A 22871-nucleotide genomic window follows, 5' to 3' on the forward strand; every position below is an offset into this window, starting at 1 on the left:
CCTCCTAAGCCTTGTTAAGCTTCCTAAGCTTGATTATGTAGCATTGGTAATGTCCACTCTTCACAGGTTTTTTGTTTTTCTCACTGGGGGATTTCCATATTTTAAATCTTTTCATACTCTGGAGAATGTTTCTCTTTTAACAGTTACAGGGGAATTTTCTGGAAGTCTTTCCTGTGAGGGTTGTGAGACACAGGCCCAGCTTGATCAAGGAAGCTGTGGCTGCCCCATCCCTGGCAGTATTCAAGGCCAGGTTGGATGGGGCCTTGAGCACCCTGGGCTGGTGGGAAGTGTCCCTGCCCATGCAGAGGGTTGGAGCTGGATGAGCTTTAAGGTCCCAGCCATTCCATGATCCTGTGATTTCTGTACTCCTCAGCATACCTGCAGACACTGGCAGCTGTTCTGCTGCCAGGGAGCAGGTCATGAATTAACTTCATGACAGTGTTTTGAGGCAGTGAACCACGCTGACTGCAAGCTGTAGGTCCTGGTGTTGCTGCTCAGACCCTGGGGGTAGAAGTTCTCTCCTCACAGTAGCTCCAGGCTGGTCTCTGACCCTTCAGAGTCTGCAAAGGCAGTGGCCTCTGGGCAAGAGTGTGTTAGAAATGTAAATGCTGATGGATGGTTTGTGTGTGTGTGTGTGTGTGTGTGTGTGTGTGTGTGTGTGTGTGTGCAGCAGCACTGATTACAACCTTGGGTAATCAGCCACAACGCCACCCTGGGCAGGTAGCTGGTAGGTTTTGGGTGGGGGGGGTGTTGAGACAAGCTGCTCTCAGCAGCTGTGTCAGGGAAAAGCTTCCAGCCCTTCCCAGGGATGCAGCTTCTGTGAGCACCCCATGTTGGCAGCCAGGACTGCTGTTCCTCAGGCTTTGTTGCTCTCCCAAGACCCCCTGAACGTGGGCAGGGAGCCAGCGTCGAGGTGCTGGGGCTTGGCACCCTCCTCTCCTGAGGGCACACAGGAACCAGCAGCTCAGGGACACTGGGGACAGGAGAACCATGCTGGCTGCAGAGTTAACTGGGACCCATTTCCTAACTCCTGTGGAAGCACAGGTGGGAGGGCAAAGATGCACAGTGGGTTCCCTGGCACAGAACCCAAGCTCTTAAAATTTACCTAACAACCAACCCACCTACAAATGGCCACAGAAGTGGTCATCGGGCTGGAGCACCTCACCTATGACAGTCTGAGAGTTGGGGCTGTTCAGCCTGGAGAGGAGAAGGCTCCAGAGCAATTTCATAGCATCTTCAGTACTAAGGAGCCTACAAGAAAGCTGGGGAGGGACTTTGTATGAGGGTGTGTAGCTACCTGACAAGGGTTAATGGCTTTGAATTGGAAAAGGGTAGATTTAGACCCTTCCTAGGGAGTAAAACTAGGTTTGAGTTCAGCTCTACAAGCAGTAGTAATTAAAAATAATAGTGATCTCAGGGTTACTTGTGTGCATCAGTGAAAGCCCTAAGCTGCTGTTTTCTCCTTATCACTTCTTTTAGCATAAGTGGAAAGTCTTGAATCCATGCAGAAGCCCAAATACATTATTATATTGAGGAGGCCCAATTTGCTTCTTTCCACTGTTACAGGATGATATAGCTCACCATGACAACTACCTGGGGTGGTTTTCTACTTCATAAAATAATATTTCTTTTAAAGATGCATTTGCTTTAGAGAGAAGGCATTCCTATTTCTTGATATTACAATAAATCAAAATATAAAAGACAAAACCAGCAAGATAGAACCATGCAGCAAAGCCCATGGATGCTGATGGAGCACAGACAGATGGTAATTTGCTCTGGTTACCTCTGGGGAATAAAGGTCTTTGTAGGCAAAGCCTTGGCTGTCAAAAGCTTTTTATGGCAGGGGCTGAGGCCCAGGCCTAGCAGGACAGTCACAATTCAGCTTAAGGAGTAGAAACTTTTCTGGTAGTTTGAAATACAGTTGAAGAAGAAAAATCCATTTGTAATGACATAACTCTAGAAGCAAATTTTTATTGGCATTCCATTTATTTTCAACATTTCAGTACAGAGTTATCTGTTCCACTGAAGCTTTGAGTTAATGAAAATTAACAAACATTTAGAAAAAAAAAAAAAAAGGCAAAATGGATATCTTTATAAAATTAAGAAGTAGATGACTTATGGACACTGATTACATCAAACAGAAACATCAGACTGTAGGAATTACCCACAGTCCTAAGGCAAACTTTGTAACAAAGTACACAATTGCACTTATGTCTGTAGAAAGTTATGACACACACACTGCTGCTCAAGCACTTGATATCCAGGTTGAAGAGGACACCCCCTGGATATCTCTACTTCGAGAACAGCAGCTTCAGAACCAAGCAATACCTGGAGTGTTGCTATGGTTGGGTGAGTGACCAATGGACCTAGCAGTGCCCAACTCAATTTATCTAAGAAAAAAATAATACTAAACCAGTTCCACTGGTGTCTGTTGTTTTGAGCTTCTCCCTTAGCTTGAAATCCCAGTGCCTTTGACCACAGCATGTCTGCCTGCTGAAACAGAAGAGGTGATCTGACACCCTGATCCTGTGGAAGTTGGGGGAAATTCTGCGGTGAGTCCAAGCTCCTCACATTTTTCATTTCTAGGAAGTGTGCAAACAGCAGTTACATTGCTGATTTTTCTCCAAAACCCCATTCTCAACCACAAACTGTGCTCCACAATTATTCTCCGACATTGACCTTTTCAACCCAAAAGGACTGATTGTACTGAGGACCCTGTGTTAAACAAACTCTTGGATCTCATCCCTGTTTCAGTCTCTTGCACTGTGCTCACCTTCCAGATATGTCAGCTCTCCTAAACCAAGGCTGCCGATGACTTTTTTGTGCCTTTCTGCTGCAAAGCACAAAATGCCCCTTTCCACATGGCAGAAAGGCTGAACTAGAACTCCAGCTGCAGTTTCAGCACCTCTCCTAATAAATCCTGCAGCAACACAAGGCTCTCTGTGCTGTCCACATCCTCACAGTAAAAAATAGTACCTAGCAGGACAGCATTTTTTGCCTTTCTGCACCCACAGCCCATCCTCCTGCCAGTGCCTGTGAGAGAGACCACTGATCCAGGGCCAGTGTTCAGGCCAAAAGATACTCTTATCACAGCTAATGGAATTCTGAATCCATCCCTAAAAGGCAGGGAAAAAAAGCAAATACTTGCCACAGTTTGCTCAGTGGGTCACCCTTAAGAGTTTAGTTCAGTCTGTAAGAAATAAAAAGTATTGTTCTTTTCATTGGAATAACAAATGCACGGGAAAGAGAGGGAGCAAACTGAGATTCTGTTAAACTTCATTCAAACTGAAAGCTACTTCTAGTTATCCTTCAGTAGTAAACCTCTCTGGTAGGCAGCTATTGTTAGGACAGTTTGTTCTCTGCCCTCAGCTTGGAAGGAGCTCTCTGTTGGGCAAGAGAATTTGGCTGGTCCCTGAGGTGTAAACTCTGCTCTAAGCAGCAGGAGGCTTATTGACTGGACAGAAAACCCTACAGGTAGAGTTTCATCACAGGAAGGCAGTGCCTAGCTCTGGTGGAGAACCCTATGTCAAGAGGTTTGCTGGCTGGACCTCGAAGTGGCACTGCTGATTTGAGCCCCTGGTACCACTATGACATTTTCCCTGACAATGCTTTACTCCACTGGCTCCAAATCTACTCTGTGCACTCCAAATTCAGTGGCATACACCTGTCTCCCACTCAATGCATCAGTGTGTTGGCAAAGCACACTCTGCCAACATGATATCCATGTTAAAACAGCCCCAAAAGTGAAATGCAAGGGCAGAGACTTGATCTAATTACTGCAGTCAGTAGTGTCCAATGATGAAAAATCCATCCCACAGGAAATGGAAGTTTTTTCCCAACTTATAGAAGAAAAACAGTCAGTGTCTGTATAGTTGCCACTAAATTTTAGTGGAGTCAGCCTGGTAGGAAAAAGCAGTGTTGTGGTTCAGGAGGCTGAGACCATTGGTCCTGGCAATGGAGAGTTTCTACAAAATGCTTTTCAAGCTGACACTCAGTTTTGCCATGTGCAGCATGAAGTAAGGAACTCACACAAAGGAGTGTGAAGGTTCCTCTGTTCTTAATGGGAGGAAGAACAGGCAGAACACTGGGCCACTTGGCAAAGTATTTCATCTTCATCAGTTGCTCATGTACTGCAGAACTGGATGCAGAAACCAGAGGGAACAGGCAGGGAAAAACTTGTGCCTAAGAAATGCATCTCTGTAATCTGTCAGTTGTTCCTTCATCTTTGCTTAGAGCATAATGGCTCACGTTTTAATTTTATGGATGTGCTCATTCATTTGTGAAATGTATTGGTAGCTACACAAAGTGCCTACTGGTACATTTTCAACTTCAGTACCTTTGAGTGGTTCCATGGGTGAACTGTGCTGCATGTGAAGTTCTTTCTCCCATCCATTTCCAGGGACTGCATTCCCACTGAAATCCAGGTATACCTGTCACAGGCATCCCCAGCACCCTTGATACCTTCTGTCTGACAGTGACCACCAGTTCTGCCCTCAGGTGGAGTCTGAACTCCAGCTCTGGGGAAAATTATTCTTGTAAACCAGTGATGCACTCGTGAGGGAGGCCTGGGCATGAGCCCAGCACCACACAGATGTACACAGACTGACTCACAAGGTCCTTCTGCTTCTAAACTGAATATACACATACACACCATGTCACACCCCAAGTAAGGAAACAAAACCTGAGTGCTCTCTCAGCACCTGGAATTTAATGCTGTCAGTACAGCACTGTGCCCTGCTGGGTGCTGCAAGGGCTTTGACCAGAGGCAAGGAAACATACGTGGAATGACTGCCTAAGGTTTTACCCTGGACTAAACCACAAGGGCTAAAAGCAATGAAGATGTGTAGTTTGCACTGAAAAAATGAGAATCAGGCTAGGCACTTCAGAAATATTTTTCCTTATTGCAAGGTTATTTGGTATCAGGCACCTTCTCTTTCACTTTTTTTTTTCTGTTTAGCTTTGGTTTTTACAGTTGTGCTGTTGGAAGCACAATTCACAGAATGAAAAATACTGCAGGGAGCCTGAGAACATCCTTATTCCTTGCCTGTGTTTCATTGCAACAAGATGACCCGGAGGCCACAAAAGCTCTGCATGCTGCCTGGTGTGAAGCAGAGAAAGAAGGAGGTCTGACCACAGCACATTGGGACAGATCTTCACCTGCAGTCCTTGTCACAGCAGTGATTCAGGGCTCTGGCCTCCACCCCATTCCTCACTGGATGCAGATTCCCTCCAGAAACAAAAGTGGAAACTCTTCCTTCAAGTATAAAAGAGCCTTCTGGTGTCTGAATATTGGACACCTACTGGAAAGAATACCCAAAACTTACAAAAATTATCTTCTTTTAGTACAATGCTCTCTCCTAACTTGCTTGCTTTGGGCATTTTACAGCTCCCTGCATGCCATGAACAGACACAGGAGCTCATGACTGAAAGAAATCCTGCAGCAGAGGATTTCAGCAGAAAATCCTCATATATATCTGAAGAAAAAAACCTCTCCAGTCTTTTACATCCAAAGACCCCTAGTGAATAAACTCATTGAAATTAGCTGGCTTTCCTAAAAAAAAAAAATTAAAAAAAAAATTCAAGTTGATGAGCATCTCTGGATATCAAAGGTGTGCAGCTTTTTCCTTCTGTAGTCCTGCCAAGCACTGGCACACCAAAGGGAAGAGAGTGTAAAGAGCTGCTGTGTGGTCCACAGGTACCACTCAGGCTTTGGACCCAGTGGAGAACCATTCCCATCTGTCCAACAGCACATGGCTCCAGCCTGCTCTGCCTCCCTGGAGCTAGAGGATCATGGATGATGGAAGAGAGAGCATAAAGCCCTGCAAAGCAGCACTGTCTCAGGAAGTTGTTCGGCTACACCAAATGCCACTGGCATCAGAATTTAAACACTTGTGAAACTTGTTCCTTATTTCCCACCTAACTCTCGTGAAGCACAGAGGAGTTTTGGGTGGCTACACACCAGAGGAAGACAACAAACCTGCTTTTTGCCTACCTAAGAATCCTGTGCATTTGTTCCCCTGTGTATGAATGTACAAGGAAGCAAGCGTGTGGCTCAGATATTCAGACTTACACAGCTGCCAGGTACCTAAGGGACCTGGGTAATACAAGTAAGTATGAAACAGTTGTGCAGCTCCTCCAGCCTTAAGTGAAAGCTCGGAGCCTTCTCTGTGTGAACAAAGTGATATGAAGAGCTGCTGGGACTACAAACCCAAAGAAGTAGCTGCCTCAATGCCAACTGCAATAAATCAAGGCAGCAAAATGTAAGCAGCCATAAGCAACAATGGGGCACTCTGCACCGAGGGAGCAGTGCATCCTCTACAGCAATGGGAAGAGAAGAGATGGACAAGACACTGAGTCAGCCTCCAAACAGATGGCAGTGCACTCCTGTAGCACCCTGAGTCCAGATTAATGCAGGAGAAGATGGGATGGGAGTAGAAGTCCTCACGCCCACCTCCCGCTGGAAGCAAAACTGCGGCTGAAGGAGAAGTTGATCTCACTGGTTTTGTACTTTCCCCATGCTCCAAAGGGCACTATAACAACTGTGCTGTTGTCTTCAGTGCCAAACTGCACTGCCTGAGAGAAGAAACAACGTGTCAGCATCATCACCTTTCTTGGAAAATGAAGCCAGTGTCTGGCTGCACATGGAACAACAGCATGTCCCGAGGCTCCAGATTTCCTTCCCCCTTCCCAGCCCTGACACTGCACACTGATATGCCCCAGAGCTTTCCATAGGATATGCCACCATCCAGAACCCTGGAGAGAAACTGGACCTTTCTGTCTATGCTGATGGCATCTTCAGCACAGGAATAAACTGCAGTCACACTCCCAGGCAGTGCAGAGGCTCATGAGCTGAGTTAATTGAAATGTGTGTGGCAATACCCAGGGGAAGGCAAGGGCTGGCCAGTGGGACTACTGAATGTCTCAAGCAGATTATTTAAATTCATTTGGATGTGTGGTTGTTTGTTGCTGTGTTTTGTTTTGGTTTGGTTTTGAAACAAAATACCAAGCATTTGGTGCCAAGCAAAGGGCTGGCATTACCTGCTCAATAACAACGTGGGCAGCTTCAGCAGGATCATGGCACTGGTTAATGAAATCACAGATCTCCTGACTGTTCACTATGAAGTTAATCCCATCTGTAGTAAGGACCAGGAAGCTGTCATCTGCGTGGTGCAACTGCAGTGAAGGCACAGAGCACACACAAGGAATGGAGCAAGCCATGCAAGGCAAAGTTGGTGTTTTTAACACTGTTTCAAAGCAGTTCTCCTTTTGGTGCTGCCTGCTCCCCTGCTTTCTGTGCAAAGACTATCTGGATCCCCAAACCCTCAGCTGACCAAAGACTGCCTCTTGAATCCTCCAGCACATCCATCAGCCACACAGACTGTGTTCCCTGTACTGCAGGAGAACATTTTCAGGTGCTTCCAGTTCCAGGAGGCAGCCCTCCAAATGCACAGTGGCCAGAAGACCAGATGCATACATTACTCAGTAAACAAAATGCTTCCTTCAGCTGAGGATTTCAAAGAAGACATGATGGCACTGTGGCCACCTCTCTAAAACCCTCAGGCCTAGTGGGTGGCATTTAATTAGGACCCAGGGCCCTGGGAGGTGCACTGGGGAGCAAGTATCAAGCAGAGCATGAGCTGAGAGGAGACTCTTCCTGCAAAACTGAAGGCAACTGTGATGATTACTCCCTAGGTGGTTCATTTGTTTCCTGGAAAACTACACAGCTCTGGTAAGACACATGCCAACTGCCCTGTCCTCCTTTTTCAATGACAGCCCATCCATATCCCACCTGGTTCTGTTTTATATCAGCATTAACCTCAAAAGTATTCATTTGATCACAAGCCCCAAACAGACTAACACCTCTGTATTTCAGTAATGGATCTCAGGTGTTGGCTTTCTTCCCTCATCCTATATTGTACTGTGACAACTGGGATTTAGAAGTTGATCTGGTTGAATTTAATAGTAGGGCCAGATTCCTTTTTCCATTTTTTTTTTTTTTTTTTTTTTTTTTTTTTTTTGTCCTGTTAGTTTTAATCTAAAATGGCTTAACTAGAATTAGTCTCCAGTTACCTCACCACAAATAAAAAACAGTGTTTGGCCATCAGGCTTCACCTGGGCACGTGTCATGTGGGCACCACCACCTGCATCAGTCCCATCAACTGGGACTTAGTCCCAGTGTTGCTGTTAACAAATCCTTCTTTTACCTGAACCCTTTTTGTTTCTGGCTCAGCTATCACACCACTGGCTTTAAGTTCCAGATCTCCTATGCTCCGTGTCATTGCAAGTCTACCATTGACATGAGGTTGTCCCAGACTGTTCCAGGTAACAAAGCCACCACACTTCCTAATCCTGTCCAGAGACACAAAAGAAAAAGCAAACATGAGTTAGTGCTTCACACCATTACACCATCTCTAGCTGCCATTTCTGTCACTAGCTCCTGATGCAGGATGGGGTACAGAGGAAATCAGCTGGGAGACTGAGGGTCAGTTTGTGCTCTTTGAAGGGCTCCACAGAAGGGATGTGGCTTGGTGGGCTGATTCCTGACCTGGAAACCACAGTGCTTTGCTTCAGGCCTTGGCTCTAACTGGACAGTCTTGGACCAGTCTGAGCAATGTGGCTACAGCTCTGTACCAAGTCCTAGCTATGCTGATCTTAGTGTCGAGGCACTTCATCCTTACATGGGCCTTTCTACATCCCTGGAGCCAAATTAATTAAGTGGGGCTGTACTGCTTTTTACCAGCTCAGAGGTTGTTATGTACAGTTCCAGGCCCAACCCAGCAGCAGAACACAAGCAGGTCATGACCAAGGCCATCCCCTGGGAAGCCACATCATCAGCTGACAGGTACCTTTCCTTCTCCTCCTTTCTTTCTGGGGTGTGGTCAGTGGTGAGTTTCATGGCCTTCCCCTTTCGGCACAGCAGAGCACGACTGTCTCCCACACTTGCCACCACCAGCTCGATGCCATCCCGGAGCAGAGCCACTGTTGCAGTGGTGCCAGAGCTCATCAGAGTTGCTAAAAAATGTCACATCAGAGAGAGAGGTTTTAGCACTGCCTTGAAGCATGGGTTCATTTACAACAGCAACAATTTCAATTGGTAAAATGATGACAACTTGTATGCTACATTACCAAGAACTAACTACTTCTAAGTTTAAACTAAATATACATATATATATTTAAAAAAAAATAGATACAGCAAACACACATGCATGTAGAGGAGAGGGGGAGAGAGGGAGAGTGGAAAGGACAAGTATTTCTGTGCAACAACATGGCTCCATGCAAAGAGGGCAAGTAGAATAAAAGCAATACAAGCTACTGTGACTTCCTTTCAGCTGGCAGCAAATGTTTTTTCTGTCTCACTATCTCACCTCAAGTTACAGAATTATGGGTCTTGCTGGAGCCCGCAGAGCAAAGCTGAAGCTGCATTCTGCAAACCAATGCACTCAGCTGTCAGTGTCTCTCCAGGCAATCTGCCCTGGGCACTGGTGGGATCACTTGGCAGGGGTGTACAGTGACTGCCCTGGCCACAACAAAGCCTGCCCTAGCTGCTGTCTTCCTCCTCCTACAGGGTAAAGCTGAGCTGACTGATTGTGTTCAGGAATCTGGTTGGATTAACTTGTGCAAGTTTGAGTTTCTACAGTGCTCTGGAAAAAGGTGCTTGAAATGGAGAAATGTGAGTCTGCCTGTCTCAGAAAAGAGCTGCTGTTTTATCTATGCTGAAGGACATGCCAGACCTCTCCAGCTTCCTTTTCTGTGTTGGCTTTTTGAAAAGAGCAGCCCCATTTTACAGTTAATACCTTCCCATCCTGCAAAATATGCCCAGGTAACCCAGTGAGGGTGCCTGGAAGCAAACTTGAGCTATTACAATCAAACATCTGTCTAGGACAAGCTATTGCCCAGGACACATTTGCATTCACAGTCAAAGCAAATCCCCCTGGGAGGCCCTCTGTAGGTCTCCTGTATTCTGGCATTTTTCATTTTTTCCAGGTTTTAAAAGCACATGAATTTGGGAGGTGTTTTGGGCTAACTCAGGAATGAGAATCTGCAGTTCTGTTCCTGTTCTCAGGTAACTTCCAGGTAAAGATCTTTCCACCACTGCTTTTGCAGAGCTCAGCTCAAACTACACACACTCCTACCCTGGCCCTGCAGCCCTGGCTCCAGGGAGGCAGAATGGATCTGCAGCAGAACTGTCTGAGCCAGAGGAATGCCAAGCAGCCCCATCTCTGACCCGCTGCCAGCAAACAGAGCACAACCCCCTGTGTACTATGGAAAGAGAAATGTGAGTCCTCTGGGATCCTGGTTGGCTCTTTCCCCAACCCTGTGAGGCTTCAGCACCCCAGAAGTCAAGCAGGGTTGGGAGTAAATTGAAGTGCACAAAGCCCTGAAAGATGCATTGAGCCTTGCTGTGCAGTGGAAGCAGTTAGGAGGTGGGGGGGGGGGGAATATGCATAATCACAAAACAGCTTAAGCTAAGCTTGTGTTATTATTTAAAACAGGTATTATTACTGCGGTGAGGACTTTGTTTAGCTATGCACTTACACAAGATGTCAATGGTGAACATCAGCCATGGTGACCTAGGTCAAATCTTGGACTATGTTAGGGTTGCCATGCAGGATCCCAGATACAAAGTTATTCAGCTGCTGGTAGCTGCTGACTGTTCAGGTAAGAACCGACAGCCTGGCTGTAATCTGAAGCACGGGCTTGGCCAGTGCAGGCTCCCTTTGAGGCACATTAATAAAGTAAGATGCTAGCAACTACCAGTGTGATTAGAAATTTTAGTAGGACCAGTAAAATACCTGTTTTGACCAGCAGTTAAAAGAAGTGAAATGAAGAACCTATGTCAAACTATCTTTTTACTTCATAGAAAATACATTTTATTTAGATGTTAGAATTAATTCAGAACTGCCACTGCTCTCCCATTTCAATCCTTGGTTTTGGAACCATGCTGACATTCACAAGCAGTTTCTGAAAAAGTTCCGTGGCCTTTAGTTGATAAATAACTGAAAAGATTTGGACATTCAGATGAATTTTTCATCTTTCAAGGCAAAAGAGTTGCTATCATGAAACCAGGGGACGGTTCTAAAGACCAAGACAACATATGGTCCAGATTTGTGGTAATGGTCATAGTGACTTGAACTTTAGATGAGTTTATTAGTTAAGTAGCACTCCTAGAAAAATAGATGCTTTTCACTCTCTCTTCCTCGGACCCAGCTCATGATCTGGGGAGGGGTGCAAGAACACACACAAGGCTACAGGCATGATGTGATTTCTAGCACAGCTCAAAAACACAGGAATGATGATGGGATAACATTTCTAATGCTTTACTACAAATGCTTCTTGGTTATTTAGTAATATCAAAATACAATATATCATCACAGATACTGGTTTTAACAATTAAAGAGTTTATTTTGTTTTCCTAACTCTATCACTATAAAACTAAGATCTTTCAATAGGTTCTTAACACTCACTGGACAACTTCTACTGCAAGTCATCTCAACTAATGTGACAAAGAGGATGTGGGAACCTTCCAGTAGTCCAGGCAGACTCCTTCACCTGGGACAAAATTAAGCAGATCTCTCTTTTTCACTGAAGCCCAGCATAAAGTGTCCAGGGCCTCCAGTTCTAGAGCTGCTGACCAGGTACAGTGTCTGCCACAAACAACACGCACACAGAGGCAAATAGGAAGTTCACCCAGGGGCTTTGTGTAAACACAATAAACCTGCAACACTGGAGGTGAAAGAATAAGGGCTGCAGAACAAACAGAGCAGTAAACACACCGGATTCTTTGGTTTGCCTGCACTGGCTTTTGCAGCTCATATAGGAAGTAACTGAGGCTTATGCAGGCATCTTTGCCATAGATAAATCAGTTTTGGTATTTTGGGGCATTGTCAGCATTCTCACTCTCTCACTAAAACTATGAGAAACCTGTGGAAGACCCAGTTTAAATTCAGCCAAAACAGAAGAAACTTTTTTTGGGTTTGCTTTTGGTTTTTTAGTTCTCTGGAGATAAGAAACCAACCAATGAATCAACCAAAGATTTGTATCAATACTAAAGGGCCATTTATGGCAAGAGTGGCCACGCTGAAGAACATCTTCAGCATTGAATATGGCCTGATCCCTTTCCTCAAGGTAATTTCTTTATATATATGTGTTTGTATTTAACAGAAAAATAGGGAGTTCAAACTAAATGAAGCCAACTAAAACGGGGCCACCTTAGAGGCACTGAATATAAGCATATGAATTGTTCTGACCCATGGCAAACTATAAATGCCCCTTTAATACTGTAATTGGTATCTCCTAACCTTGTTAGGTAATAGACAGGGCCCTTAGATAGAAAGGCTGCCTTTGTAATGCAGATGGGCTTCTGAAACATTGAAGTACAATTTCTGCAGCTCTCCCTTTTCCTCAGTGTTGCAGGTTAACATAAAAATCATCCATTTGTATGGTAAATTAAAAAAAAAACAAAAAACAAAAAACCCCACAGCAAAACCAAAAGCCCATTACATTTAAAATTGTTATTTTCAAATAACCTGTGTTGTTTGCTCAGCATAGTAAGGTTCCAGGGGTGCCTTTCAAACACAGATATACCAGTTAATACCTGGCTATGTTTTAATAAGATGGCTATTCCAGAAGTGAGTGGCTAATGTGATTAGAGCTGAGTGCACTGAACATGGAGGTTGGTGGAAAGATTCTTTCTTATTTTCTCTGAGTAGTGGACCCCAGTTAACAGAAGCAGTAGCAGTACCTTGTAGGGCAGCACTGTGCCAGGAGAATGTTTCTCTTACATTTTTCCAGAGAGATGCTCAAATTTCCTCAACCATGTGATTCACTTCCTTATTTTTGTCCTTGCTGAGCACAGCTGGGCAGCCTTTACATTTCAGATTTTATAGCTGGTGAAAAGTATCAGAAAATTCTGCCCACCTGTGTTAACAGTTGTCCAGCTGATAATGATTTTTTTGTTGGATGTGAGCTTCCTTACTGTGTCCTATACTTATGTTTAGGAGTGACTTAAGAGTGACTGGATATATTTAAACATGTGGAAGTGAATGAAAATGCATTTTAAGAGCTATCAAACACCATGCTGCAGTGTTCAAGCCTGTCTCCAAGCTGCTAATGATTAAGAAGTATTTAGGTAGACAGACTATCCCAGATCTGCCTACCACAGGTTTCTTAGGCTTTAGTGTGAAACAACAGATGCAGATCACTATCAGAGAGGATACTGGAACAGTCTCCAACAGCACTAATGAACTGCACAGCAGACACAGCAGAAGTACCTGGGACACATACATTTATCTTTTGTTTTTACTGACAGCTCACAGGAAACTACTAGGCTATATAGTTTCCATCTGTAATTTCAATTATTCTGACCTACAAAGGGCCTTGAAGACAAAGCTAGGTGGTCCAACAAGGAGCAAAAAACATCTCTAGACTTGTTAAATTTGTGTCATTCTATGAAGTTTTGACCCCTTAAATAGTATTAGAAACAACGTGTCAAAAAAAATCCATGCAACTTTGGCTGTAAGGATTTGTCCCGGGACTTAGGTTCCTTCAAACACCTAGGCACACACTTTCAAAGCTGATCATGAGCCAGAAGTGTGCCCAGGTGGCCAAGAAGGCCAACAGGACACCACTTCCAGAAGTGGTGTGGCCAGCAGGACTGGGGAAGTGATTGTACCTCTGTACTCTGCACTGGTGAGGCTGCTCCCCAAATCCTGTGCTGGGCCCCTCACTACCAGAAGAACATTGAGGTGCTGGAGTGTGTCCAGAGAAGAGCAACAAAGCTGGTGGAGGGTTTTAAGAACAAGCCCTGTGAGGAGCAGCTGAGGGAACTGTGGTTGTTAGAGTCTGGAGAAAAGGAGCCTGAGGGGAGAGCTTACTGCTCTCTGCAGCTGCATGAAAGGAGGATGGAGAGAGGAGGGGGAGGTCGGTCTCTTCTCCCAAGTAAATAACAAAAGGAGCAGAGGTGTTGTGCCAGGGGAGTTTTAGACTGGATACTAGGAAGAATTTCTTTACTGAAAGAGATCTCAGACACTGGAACAGCCTGCCCAGGGGGTGGTGGAGTCATCATTCCTGGAGGTATTCCACAAATGTGTAGATGTGACACTTCAGGACTTCCTCTAGTGGGCATGGTGGGGTTTTATTCTATGTTGAAGGTTGGACTTGGTGATCTTAGAGGTCTTTACCCTCTGTGACAATTCTGTACATCCTATACATGCACTGGGCTTTTTTTGCAGATACAGTGAAAGAAGTGAACTCTGGCAGGGTCATCTACTGTAAAAAAACTAATCTATAATCTTCCACTTTGTCAGCTACAGCCAGATTTCAAAAGGAGCTCAGTCTTGGGGAGCATCCAGTTTGTCCCCAGTACTCAGTATTACACAACCAGCCACCACGTTGAAGGTTCTTTAGCAATAGTCCTGATCATCACATCTAGATTAGCCAAGATTTATCAGAAATTTTGGGGGGAAAATGAATAAGTTTGGAAGTAGACTTCTAACAAGGGTAACATACCAAGCACTGAAATTTTATGTAACTTTCAAAACAGCAGCAACGACAAAAATACCCACACTAAGCAGTCAACAGTATTGAATTATTCTAACCACAAATATGCAATTTAATTTGTTCAGAAATCCACACTTGTTTTTGCACCCTATTACCCCACTGTTTGTTTGCCTTGTAGCTTGATTTTCAGCTGGACAACCAGTCAAGAAGAGGGGGCACTTTTAGGTCCCACTGGCTCCTGCAAGAGGTCACTTCAATGGGCAAAACTAAGAGGGGGCAGGCAGGGGGCAACTGTGGTAGATCTTCATGTCAGTGAAAATTAAAGGTCCTGATCCAAGGAAGCTCATAAGCCTGTATGCAGAAGCTTTCTTCAGTTTGGGCTTTTAAGAAAACATATTTTGCAAGGAGGCTCTCAGATAAAAAGCTTGTCCTGTCTACTCATGAACTCAGTTAAAACTCACCCTGCAGGTCAAAAATTACTCCAGGCTTTTTTACCACATCATTATTTTTTTACAGGATTTCTATATAGAAAATAAATAAAATGAGATACAATGGGGAAATGAGCTTTATAGCTTGAATTACCCCCTTTTAAAAGTCTGCATTTTAGAAGTGGTTTTTTGCTGATAACCCCCACACTTTAGTTTGTACCAGGTAATGGGAAAAGTGTCCATGTCTCACAGTGCTGCAACAGCCAGGCTGCCTCTCCAGACAGGAAATATTTGAGTCTGCCTAGATTCATCTAGCAGTTAAAGTGCAGGAAGCCACTCTATTACTTGACTGTACTCATTAATTGCTTTAAAAAAAGTACATGTATATGGCTTGAAAATAGTGTTCCACTTAAATATTTAAGAGCTTCTGGGTTTCAAGTTTTTCCTGGAAAGAAAACTTTTAAGAGTCTCTCTTCTAAAATGACCTCAGTCATTTTTCCAGCCCCTGCATCTAGCAGGCTAGAACAGGATTTCAGGATTTTTTTTCTATTTGTTGGGGTTTTTTTTGTTTTTTGGGTGTTTTGGTTTTTATTTTTGGTGGATTTGTTTGTGTTTGGGTTTTTTGGTTGTGGTTTTTTTTTTTTGTTTTGCTTAGCTTTTCATTTTGTTTTTATTTGTTTTTGGTTTGTTTCAGTTTTGTTGGGGTCTTGGTTTGGGGATTTTTGGGGGGTTTTTGTGTTTTGGTTTGATTTTTTTTTTTTAATGTTTGTTTTTTTAAGTCTGCTCAAGCTAATTTAAAATTGTACCTCATGCCTAAGGAAACTCCTGTGACAAAACTGGGGTAGAGACCTTTATCTCCCTTCCCAAGTTTCCCTTTATAAGCTTCAGATTCCAAAACTAGAATTGCACATGTACTTAATCTCTAGATACTCATATGAGGACCTGACTAACACCCAAGACTAAGGAGTCTAAAAGGGCTGGTGCCAGCTTTACCACAGCCTTACCACAGACAACCTTGTTTTCCTCTTCACTGCTTTTTTTTTTCCCTTTCACAAACAGCCACTCCTATTTGTACAGAAGCAATGTCAACTGCATTAATTTCCTGTTTTAATGAATCAAATTAATTTCTTAATTAATGAAATAAATTCTCGGAATTATTTTAAAAGCCAGGTAGATGAGGCACTTGAGAACATGCTCTAGTGGACATGGTGATACAGATATATTTATTTTATTTTATTTTATTTTACTTTATTTTATTTTATTGGGGGGATGTTGACAGGTGGACATGGTGATCTTAGAGGTCTTTTTCAACCATGACAATTCTGTGATTCTGTGATTTTGGCTTATGTTCAGTAGCCAAGTTAGAAAGAACTTTTGACTCTGTTTTTCTTAACTGACAGGAATAACAGCTTTTAAGAACAAACAAACAGGAAGTGCCTAACAAACAAACACACACAAACCAAAAACCCCAACAACAACAATAAAAAACAACCCCAAAAGAAAATTATAACCCCCTTTCAGGTTTCTTGCACAGTAAAGTCGTGCTCCTTGCAAATCTCAATCACTCTGTTAACTTGACAAACACTTCCCTTGGCAATATCATGCTAAGAGAAATTCACTGATGGTTTTTCTAACATGGAAATTAGTAACTTCCCAGTAAATCTGATTTAGACATTATAGCTCTTTCATTTTAAGGAGGTAAAGCATAATTTTTTCCATTTGCAATAAGAGATCAGAGCAAAACCCTATGCTAAGTAAAACTGTTTTCAGGCATTTTTCTTCATGTTACTACAAAATACTGAGCAAATAAGAAAACCTTTATTCTCTACACCAATAGAACTAGAGTATTTTTTTACCTACCATCAGCAGACTGATGAACGTGCTTTTCATATGCGTTGTGTATTTCTAGAAAAGCTTTGTTCAAAACATTTTCCAAGTTCTCCTCCTGAGCAAGAAATTCTCTGGAAATGAACAAACAAAAAATTAAATTTCTTCCCAAAGAATATACATCTTTATCAATCTCTTCCATGGCCTTATCTCTTGCCTGTATGCACTGAATAACACTGGATTTCAGTAAAAAGGTAGTAAGGTTTTGCTAATGATCTGCTACTTATTACTCATCTTAAAACTCTGGAAAGTTTTAAGTCTCTGCTTGATGAGGTGCTGAGACATCTCATATAAACAATCATATTAGAAGAGTTGGACCAGATGATGCTTGAGGTCCCTTCTAACCTGACAGTCTATAATTCTACAATACTAATCACATAATTCTGCAAACATCTAAAAGTTCTTTTTCTAACACTCAGGGATGTGCCACACAAATACAGAAGAGTGTAAGCAAGGCAGTCACAGTGACCCCATCTGTGAGCAGTCAGTGAACACTGGTCACATTCTCTGTGTTCCCATTCCTTTCCTGGAAGGTGGGTACAGTTGTACTTTCCTCTCTTTTCTTTGCAGGCTTGCTCAGTGGGGCAGGCATCACAGAGAATACATAGTTTATTGCAAGCCTGTTGTAATGGGCTGCTCCAGTCCACTATTCTGCTGTCCCCTGGGGCTAGGTGGCTGTATAACCTAGGAGGAATAACAGCTCTGCACAGCCCACTGGCTCCCTTTCAGTCCTAAGGAGGGAATCTCTAATTCCCTTGACATGCCCGGTGCACACTTACTTAATATATTTCTCCATGTACTTATTACAGAAGTCTGCTGCTGCCGCCCCCCCGTGTCCATCATACACTGCAAAGCAGAGGACATCCTGGGTCAGCTGGGCATAATCGAACCGGTCTTCGTTTTCCTTACGCTTCCCGATGTGGCTAGCACAGCCCACCTTGTCCAGGCTGACTTTGGGAATCGGCTTCCCGTACTTTATGCTTGGTGGGAGGAGGATGGGTTCGTCGATGCGATTGTCCCAGATGCCGAAGGTGTCCCATGTGGTCGGTCTCCCGCTCCCCTCGGGATCGAAGCGGGAAGCGCGGTGCTGGGAGGTGGAGCTGTAACCCGCGGCTGCCGGGCGCTTCTCCTCTTGCAGGAGGCGGGAGGTCAGCACGGCTCTCTGTCTCACCTGACACCCTCCCTTTCGTACCAAATTAATTAAAGTAGCTGTTGACATAACTTGTCTTCACGGAGATTCACAGGAAGAAAAGAGAGGCGGCTGCAGGGATGTCTTTGAGAGCAGAGAGGAAAACTGGTCAGGAGACAAGAAGCACAGGACGGGGAATTTTCAGCAACGTCGTTCAGGAAACAACATCACCCCCAGAGCCTGCTGACTGCATGGCATAGCCCTGGCCTGGAAAAAACTACAGAGCCACCTGCATGACTTCCAGAGAAGCAATCCAACACCGAGCAGCCCACACCTACTGGGGAATAAGGCAGAGGGATCAAGGTATTACATTTCTGCTCGGCACCTATGCAAGCAACAATATCCTGAATTTTTCAAAGGATATCAGAGATATCAGCTTGCTTGTGATGGAGCAGATGAGGGTGGAAGTAACTTGGCTCTGTGTCAGCTAAAATATTTGTGAAAATATCAGGCAAGGTCACAAAAAATGAGCTTATGGTGTATGCTCTTCAAACAATTGCTGAACATCCACACTGTGGCTCCCAGGGGCAGAAAGGAAGGATTAACACACTTGCATAGAGTTTTCAAGAGGTTTTTTTCATCTGCACGTGATACTCAGTTCTGTCACCTTTATTGAGGACTTGAACAATACTTTTCAACACAGGCCTGTGAAGTGATCTGAGACTTTCCTAGGCTGTCTTAGAACAACCACTTGCAGTGTCTCCATGGACATACACAACTGCATACACAGAAAACCCTGTGCAAACTCTTTGCTGTTTTGTCCAACATGCAGTTCTTTGACACCTAACCCTGAGATGGGCTAACCCTGGGCTAACACAGGCAAGCAAGATCTGCTGGTTCCTCAGATCTCTATCCCAGCCCAGAAAAAAATAAACACAACACTTGGCTCAGCAAAGGTAAAAATTTGCTAATGATGATTCATTTATCATGCTGTAAAATGTAGGGAGATTGGGTTGTTTAACCTTTTGTAGAGTAACACCTGAACTGATGAAAGTCCAACAGGCTGCGATGCAGTTTGTAGTAAGTAGCAGTTGTTGCACTGGAGTAATCTGAACTGGACCATCAGATCACTAACTCACCACATGAAGTTTTAAGTGAAGTACTTCTAGCCTTCTTTCTCAAAATTTGCTGAGAGCAAAATTATGAGTGAAAGGTATAAATGGCATAAAAATGGAGCTAAAAATATGCAAGCTCACAGTGACTACCAAAAAAACCCAAACCCAAATCCACAGCCAGGTAATGTGATCTAATCAATCAGCAAAGAACAACATGTACCCCAGAAATGCTGTAATTCTGCCTTGGAGAGCCTTACCATTGTAATTTCCCCATGCCAATCACAATTGCATCTGTATGTCAGAAATATTTGTTAATTATTACTTTTTTTTTACTAGAAGAAATCTGGGTGCTTGGAAAAAAAAAGTCAGAGCTAACGTAGTAACTGGTTGGTTTAGTTGAAAATGGCTGTGATGAGCTTTCTGGAGGCCTAATTAAACTTGTTCATAGCTCAAAGCCCATTGCTTTAGATGCTCTTGGTTTATCTTTCATGCAGTTCTTAGATGATGAAAGGTTTCTTTACTGAGCACTTAGAAAGTAACTGTCAACTTGATAAAAAGCCAAATGTGCTGGCAATCACTGCTGTTGCACCAGACAAATGAGGGCTAGGCAACCACATGACCACTGGAACTGACCCCTTGGAATTTTAAGATTTTCCATTTTATTGTGGGGTGATGGCCCCATCGCTTCCTTGTTTCAGTATACTTACAGGCATTTAAACACTGATTTACTTGCTTGAGTTGCTTTTTCTTTTGTTACCCTTGACTCATAACAACAGTATGTTCACTTCTGTGACACGTAGCAAGACCTCATTGAAAGCCTGCCAACTAGCAAAACCCACACTTGGTTTTACTTCTGTCAGCTTGGAAGGAGAACATGAAATGCTAGCTATATTTAGATTACTCAGTTTCCACAGCATCAATCAGAGAATTTAACCCAAAATCCCAAGCTAATTAATACATTTGTTCCCTATCAAATTCAGCTCTCAAAAGACCTTTTATTTGTTTTTACCCAGGCAATTATAAATACTGAAAACGGTTTTGCTTTTCAAATATCTTTGTATGTGAGGAGTAGGAACCCGATCTTTGGTTTCTGTGAGGTAAATAGTTGTGCTTTCAGTTGGACAAATAGAAAATGTTAAGTGATAGGTTTGCAAACACAGGGCAAGCCTATCCAGGCAAAACCAGACCAAGGTATTAAGAAGGGGGGCACTGTGGTGAAGCCAAACTCCAAGACAGGCAGTTGTAGGTGGAAATCTGTTTTCAGGTGCTCCACCTGATCCTGTTTACCTGTACACCCTGAAGAAAATAACTCCTGCTGGCAGACATGGAAATAAAACGCTAAATGCAAATGAAGTGAGCAATTAAACGGGAGCTCAACATGCATGGTGCCCTTTGTCCCGGCACCAAGCAAGGCTGGATGCTTCTTGGTAGATGGAAATTTTCCAGACGGAAAGAAAGAGGGGGGAAAAAGTAAGAAACCCGGAAGGCAGAAGGCGTGCCTGCTGCCCCAGGGCCTTGGTCGTGTTCTAAAAGAAATTTAAATTTCTGAACACGGAGAAAGGCCCTTGTCCGGCATGTTTGCCAGACCCCACAGATGTGGGAACTTCTGTAGATTTCTTGTGGTAAACTCGTCTTAAATAAGTGGAGATTTTGTTTTTAATCTGTGACAATATAACCTTCGCCCCTTGTCTGGATAATAAACCGCACAGGCAGCAGCTGTATTGTATTTAGGAGCTAGGAATTACGCGATCGGCTGAGGGAGCTGTGCTGGGTTTATTCGCTGTACCGCAGATCCCTACGTTCGGCAGCGCCTCTGGGGCCCCTGAGGCGGGGCCGATGTGGCCGGCACAGCTCTCCCCGTGCAGCGCCTTCTCCTCCGGGCTGCCGGGAAGGGGCGGGCAGGGCCGGGGCCGCTGCTCGCTCCTGGCTCCTCCGCCTTTCTGCGCGGCCGGGGGGACAGAGCGGGGGCCGGGTGTCGGGACAGCGGGCTGGCAGAGCAGACACCCTCCGCATCAGATGGAGAACAAGGACACGCAGAGAAGCCAGGGAGGGGGGAGCTGGACGAGCTCTCGAGGTCCCTTCCAAGCCCGAACTTTCAGTGATTTCTGTGAGACCCCGCCTCGCGAAGGGGCCTGCGGCGCATCCCTGGTGGCCGCTGCCCCCGAGACCGTCGGTGCCCGTTTGTCTTCTCCCTCCCGCCCGCCGTCTCCCCCGCAGCCGGGGCTCTGTTCTCCAGCCGCTCGCTTCCCCTGCTCAGGAGCCGGTATCTGCCGCCGCCGGAGGGCAGAGCTGCCGACAAGCGGGCCCGACTCACGCCTCCGCCCCAGGGCGGGCTCCCCACTCTTCGCTGCTCCCAGCCACCGCCGTGAGCCCCGCGCCCCGCCCAGCCCGCTCCCCGCGGCCAAACGCACGGAGACCTTTCCGAGCCCCGGCTCCCCGCTCCGCTGGCCCCGGCGGCCGGGGGCTCCGTGCCCTCCCTTGCCCTCCCCCCAGGCCAGATTGGGCAGTGAAAGGGCCTCCCTCGGCGCTGACCATCGGCGCGGCCGCCGAGCTGCCTGAGGCGGCGGCCCTTACCTCCTTCCGCGCCCCGTCAGCCGGCGGCGGGGGAGCTGCGTCCCAGCGGTGCGAGAAGCGGCGCCTCCCCCGAGCAGGGCTGCAGAGGCGCGGAGCCGCCTGCAACCCGCGGCCTTTTCCCCGGCCCCGCCCCGCTGTCCGGCCGCGGCCCCCTGGGCCAATCGGGGGCTGCGGGGACGGTGAGGCCCAGCCCTGCCCTCCGCCGCCCCAATGGCGGCCGCCGGGACGGCCGAGCCTCCCCCACCGCCCCCGCCCCGCCCGGGCGCTGGCCTTGAGCTGCAGCCCGGAGGCCCTGAGGGGAGGGGATGGGAGGAAGGAATGCTGCTCTCTGGCGGCTGCTGCCATGAAAAAAAAAAACAAACCTAAAAAACTGCTTTCTCATTTGACCCGTGTCCAAACGTCTGTTTAAAGAGATCATTTGCCAGGGCGCTGTGCTACTGGCAGAGTCTGCGACCTTTGAGCAACCAGGCAGAGCGGGTGGCTCTGAATTTCGACAGCCTTTGGAATACACCTTCCCACTGACCTCACGCTGTGCACCAGAGACAAAACTGCTTGAAAACAGAAGCCTGAAGAGAAAAATGCGAGCTGACGTGTTTCCCTGGGAACTCAGGGAAGTTACTGTCAAGTTCATCCCACATATTTGTGAGGTAATGAAGACTTTTGTTTTAAGTTTCAAGAACATTGTATTCTCTTAACTTTTCTTTGTAGTTGACGTTACCTTATGAAAAGCCTCTTAAAACATGAGCTGTTTGAACCTGCAGGTTTACAGACTGACAGGTTATTTCAGCTTCCCAACTAGGGACCTCACAAAGGCCCCAGTATTTCAGGGAATCACGTTCTTTAGTCTCCTGACTAAAAGTACAGATTCTTAAAAATTTGGTTCTCAATGACTTCTTTGCATCAGTCTTTGGCAAGTCCTCTAGCCTCATTACAAGGGCCACAGAAGCTGAAAGGAGCGACTCGGAAAATGAATTACCCACCCATTGTAGGAAAATAACAGGTTCATAACCATCTAAAGAACTTGAAGGTGTACAAGTGTATGGGACCTGATGGGGTCCATCCATGGATCCTGAGGGAGTTGGAGAATCTGTCCATCATATCTGAGAGGTCATGGTGGTCTGGTGAAGTTCCCACCCATCATGGTGTCCTGGTTTGAGAGGACCAGGATAGAAAACCCCTGCCTGGTCCCCACCAGCAGGTGCCAGGCTGTGGATGTGGCAGTGAGAACAGGGAGCAGCT

The 22871-nt window shown here is 45.4% G+C and overlaps 1 protein-coding gene across 5 annotated transcripts; it reads right to left on the reverse strand.

The window, feature by feature from the left end:
• Positions 1-5555: 5555 nt before the first annotated feature.
• PPM1K (protein phosphatase, Mg2+/Mn2+ dependent 1K) lies at positions 5556-21830 on the reverse strand. 5 transcript variants are annotated; one of them, XM_071753669.1, is made up of 7 exons: positions 21633-21830; positions 17594-18087; positions 16788-16888; positions 8847-9012; positions 8205-8349; positions 7039-7173; positions 5556-6573 (listed from the first exon to the last, which is right to left on the reverse strand). In XM_071753669.1, the coding sequence occupies exons 2-7, from the start codon at positions 18031-18033 to the stop codon at positions 6442-6444; spliced, it is 1119 nt and encodes a 372-aa protein (XP_071609770.1). In that variant the 5' UTR covers positions 18034-18087; positions 21633-21830; the 3' UTR covers positions 5556-6441. The 5 variants fall into 5 exon arrangements, with proteins under 5 accessions (XP_071609770.1, XP_071609767.1, XP_071609769.1 ...); XM_071753666.1 differs by having other exon boundaries at positions 17594-18108; positions 21633-21759; XM_071753668.1 differs by lacking the exon at positions 21633-21830 and adding an exon at positions 19316-19391 and having other exon boundaries at positions 17594-18108.
• Between the last annotated feature and the right edge of the window lie 1041 nt (positions 21831-22871).

Source organism: Heliangelus exortis, chromosome 10 (assembly GCF_036169615.1).
Source record: "Heliangelus exortis chromosome 10, bHelExo1.hap1, whole genome shotgun sequence".
NCBI classification, from domain to species: Eukaryota; Metazoa; Chordata; class Aves; order Apodiformes; family Trochilidae; genus Heliangelus; species Heliangelus exortis.

Bases quoted from the DNA above. Each gene is read 5' to 3' on its own strand.
- PPM1K (XM_071753669.1), bottom strand. From the start codon at position 18,033: ATGTCAACAGCTACTTTAATTAATTTGGTACGAAAGGGAGGGTGTCAG. The intron at 9,013-16,787 runs GTAGGTAAAAAA...GACATTTTTTAG, and splicing joins CGTTCATCAGTCTGCTGATG to CAACTCTGATGAGCTCTGGC. The intron at 6,574-7,038 runs GTAATGCCAGCC...TTCTTCTCTCAG, and splicing joins CCCACGTTGTTATTGAGCAG to GCAGTGCAGTTTGGCACTGA.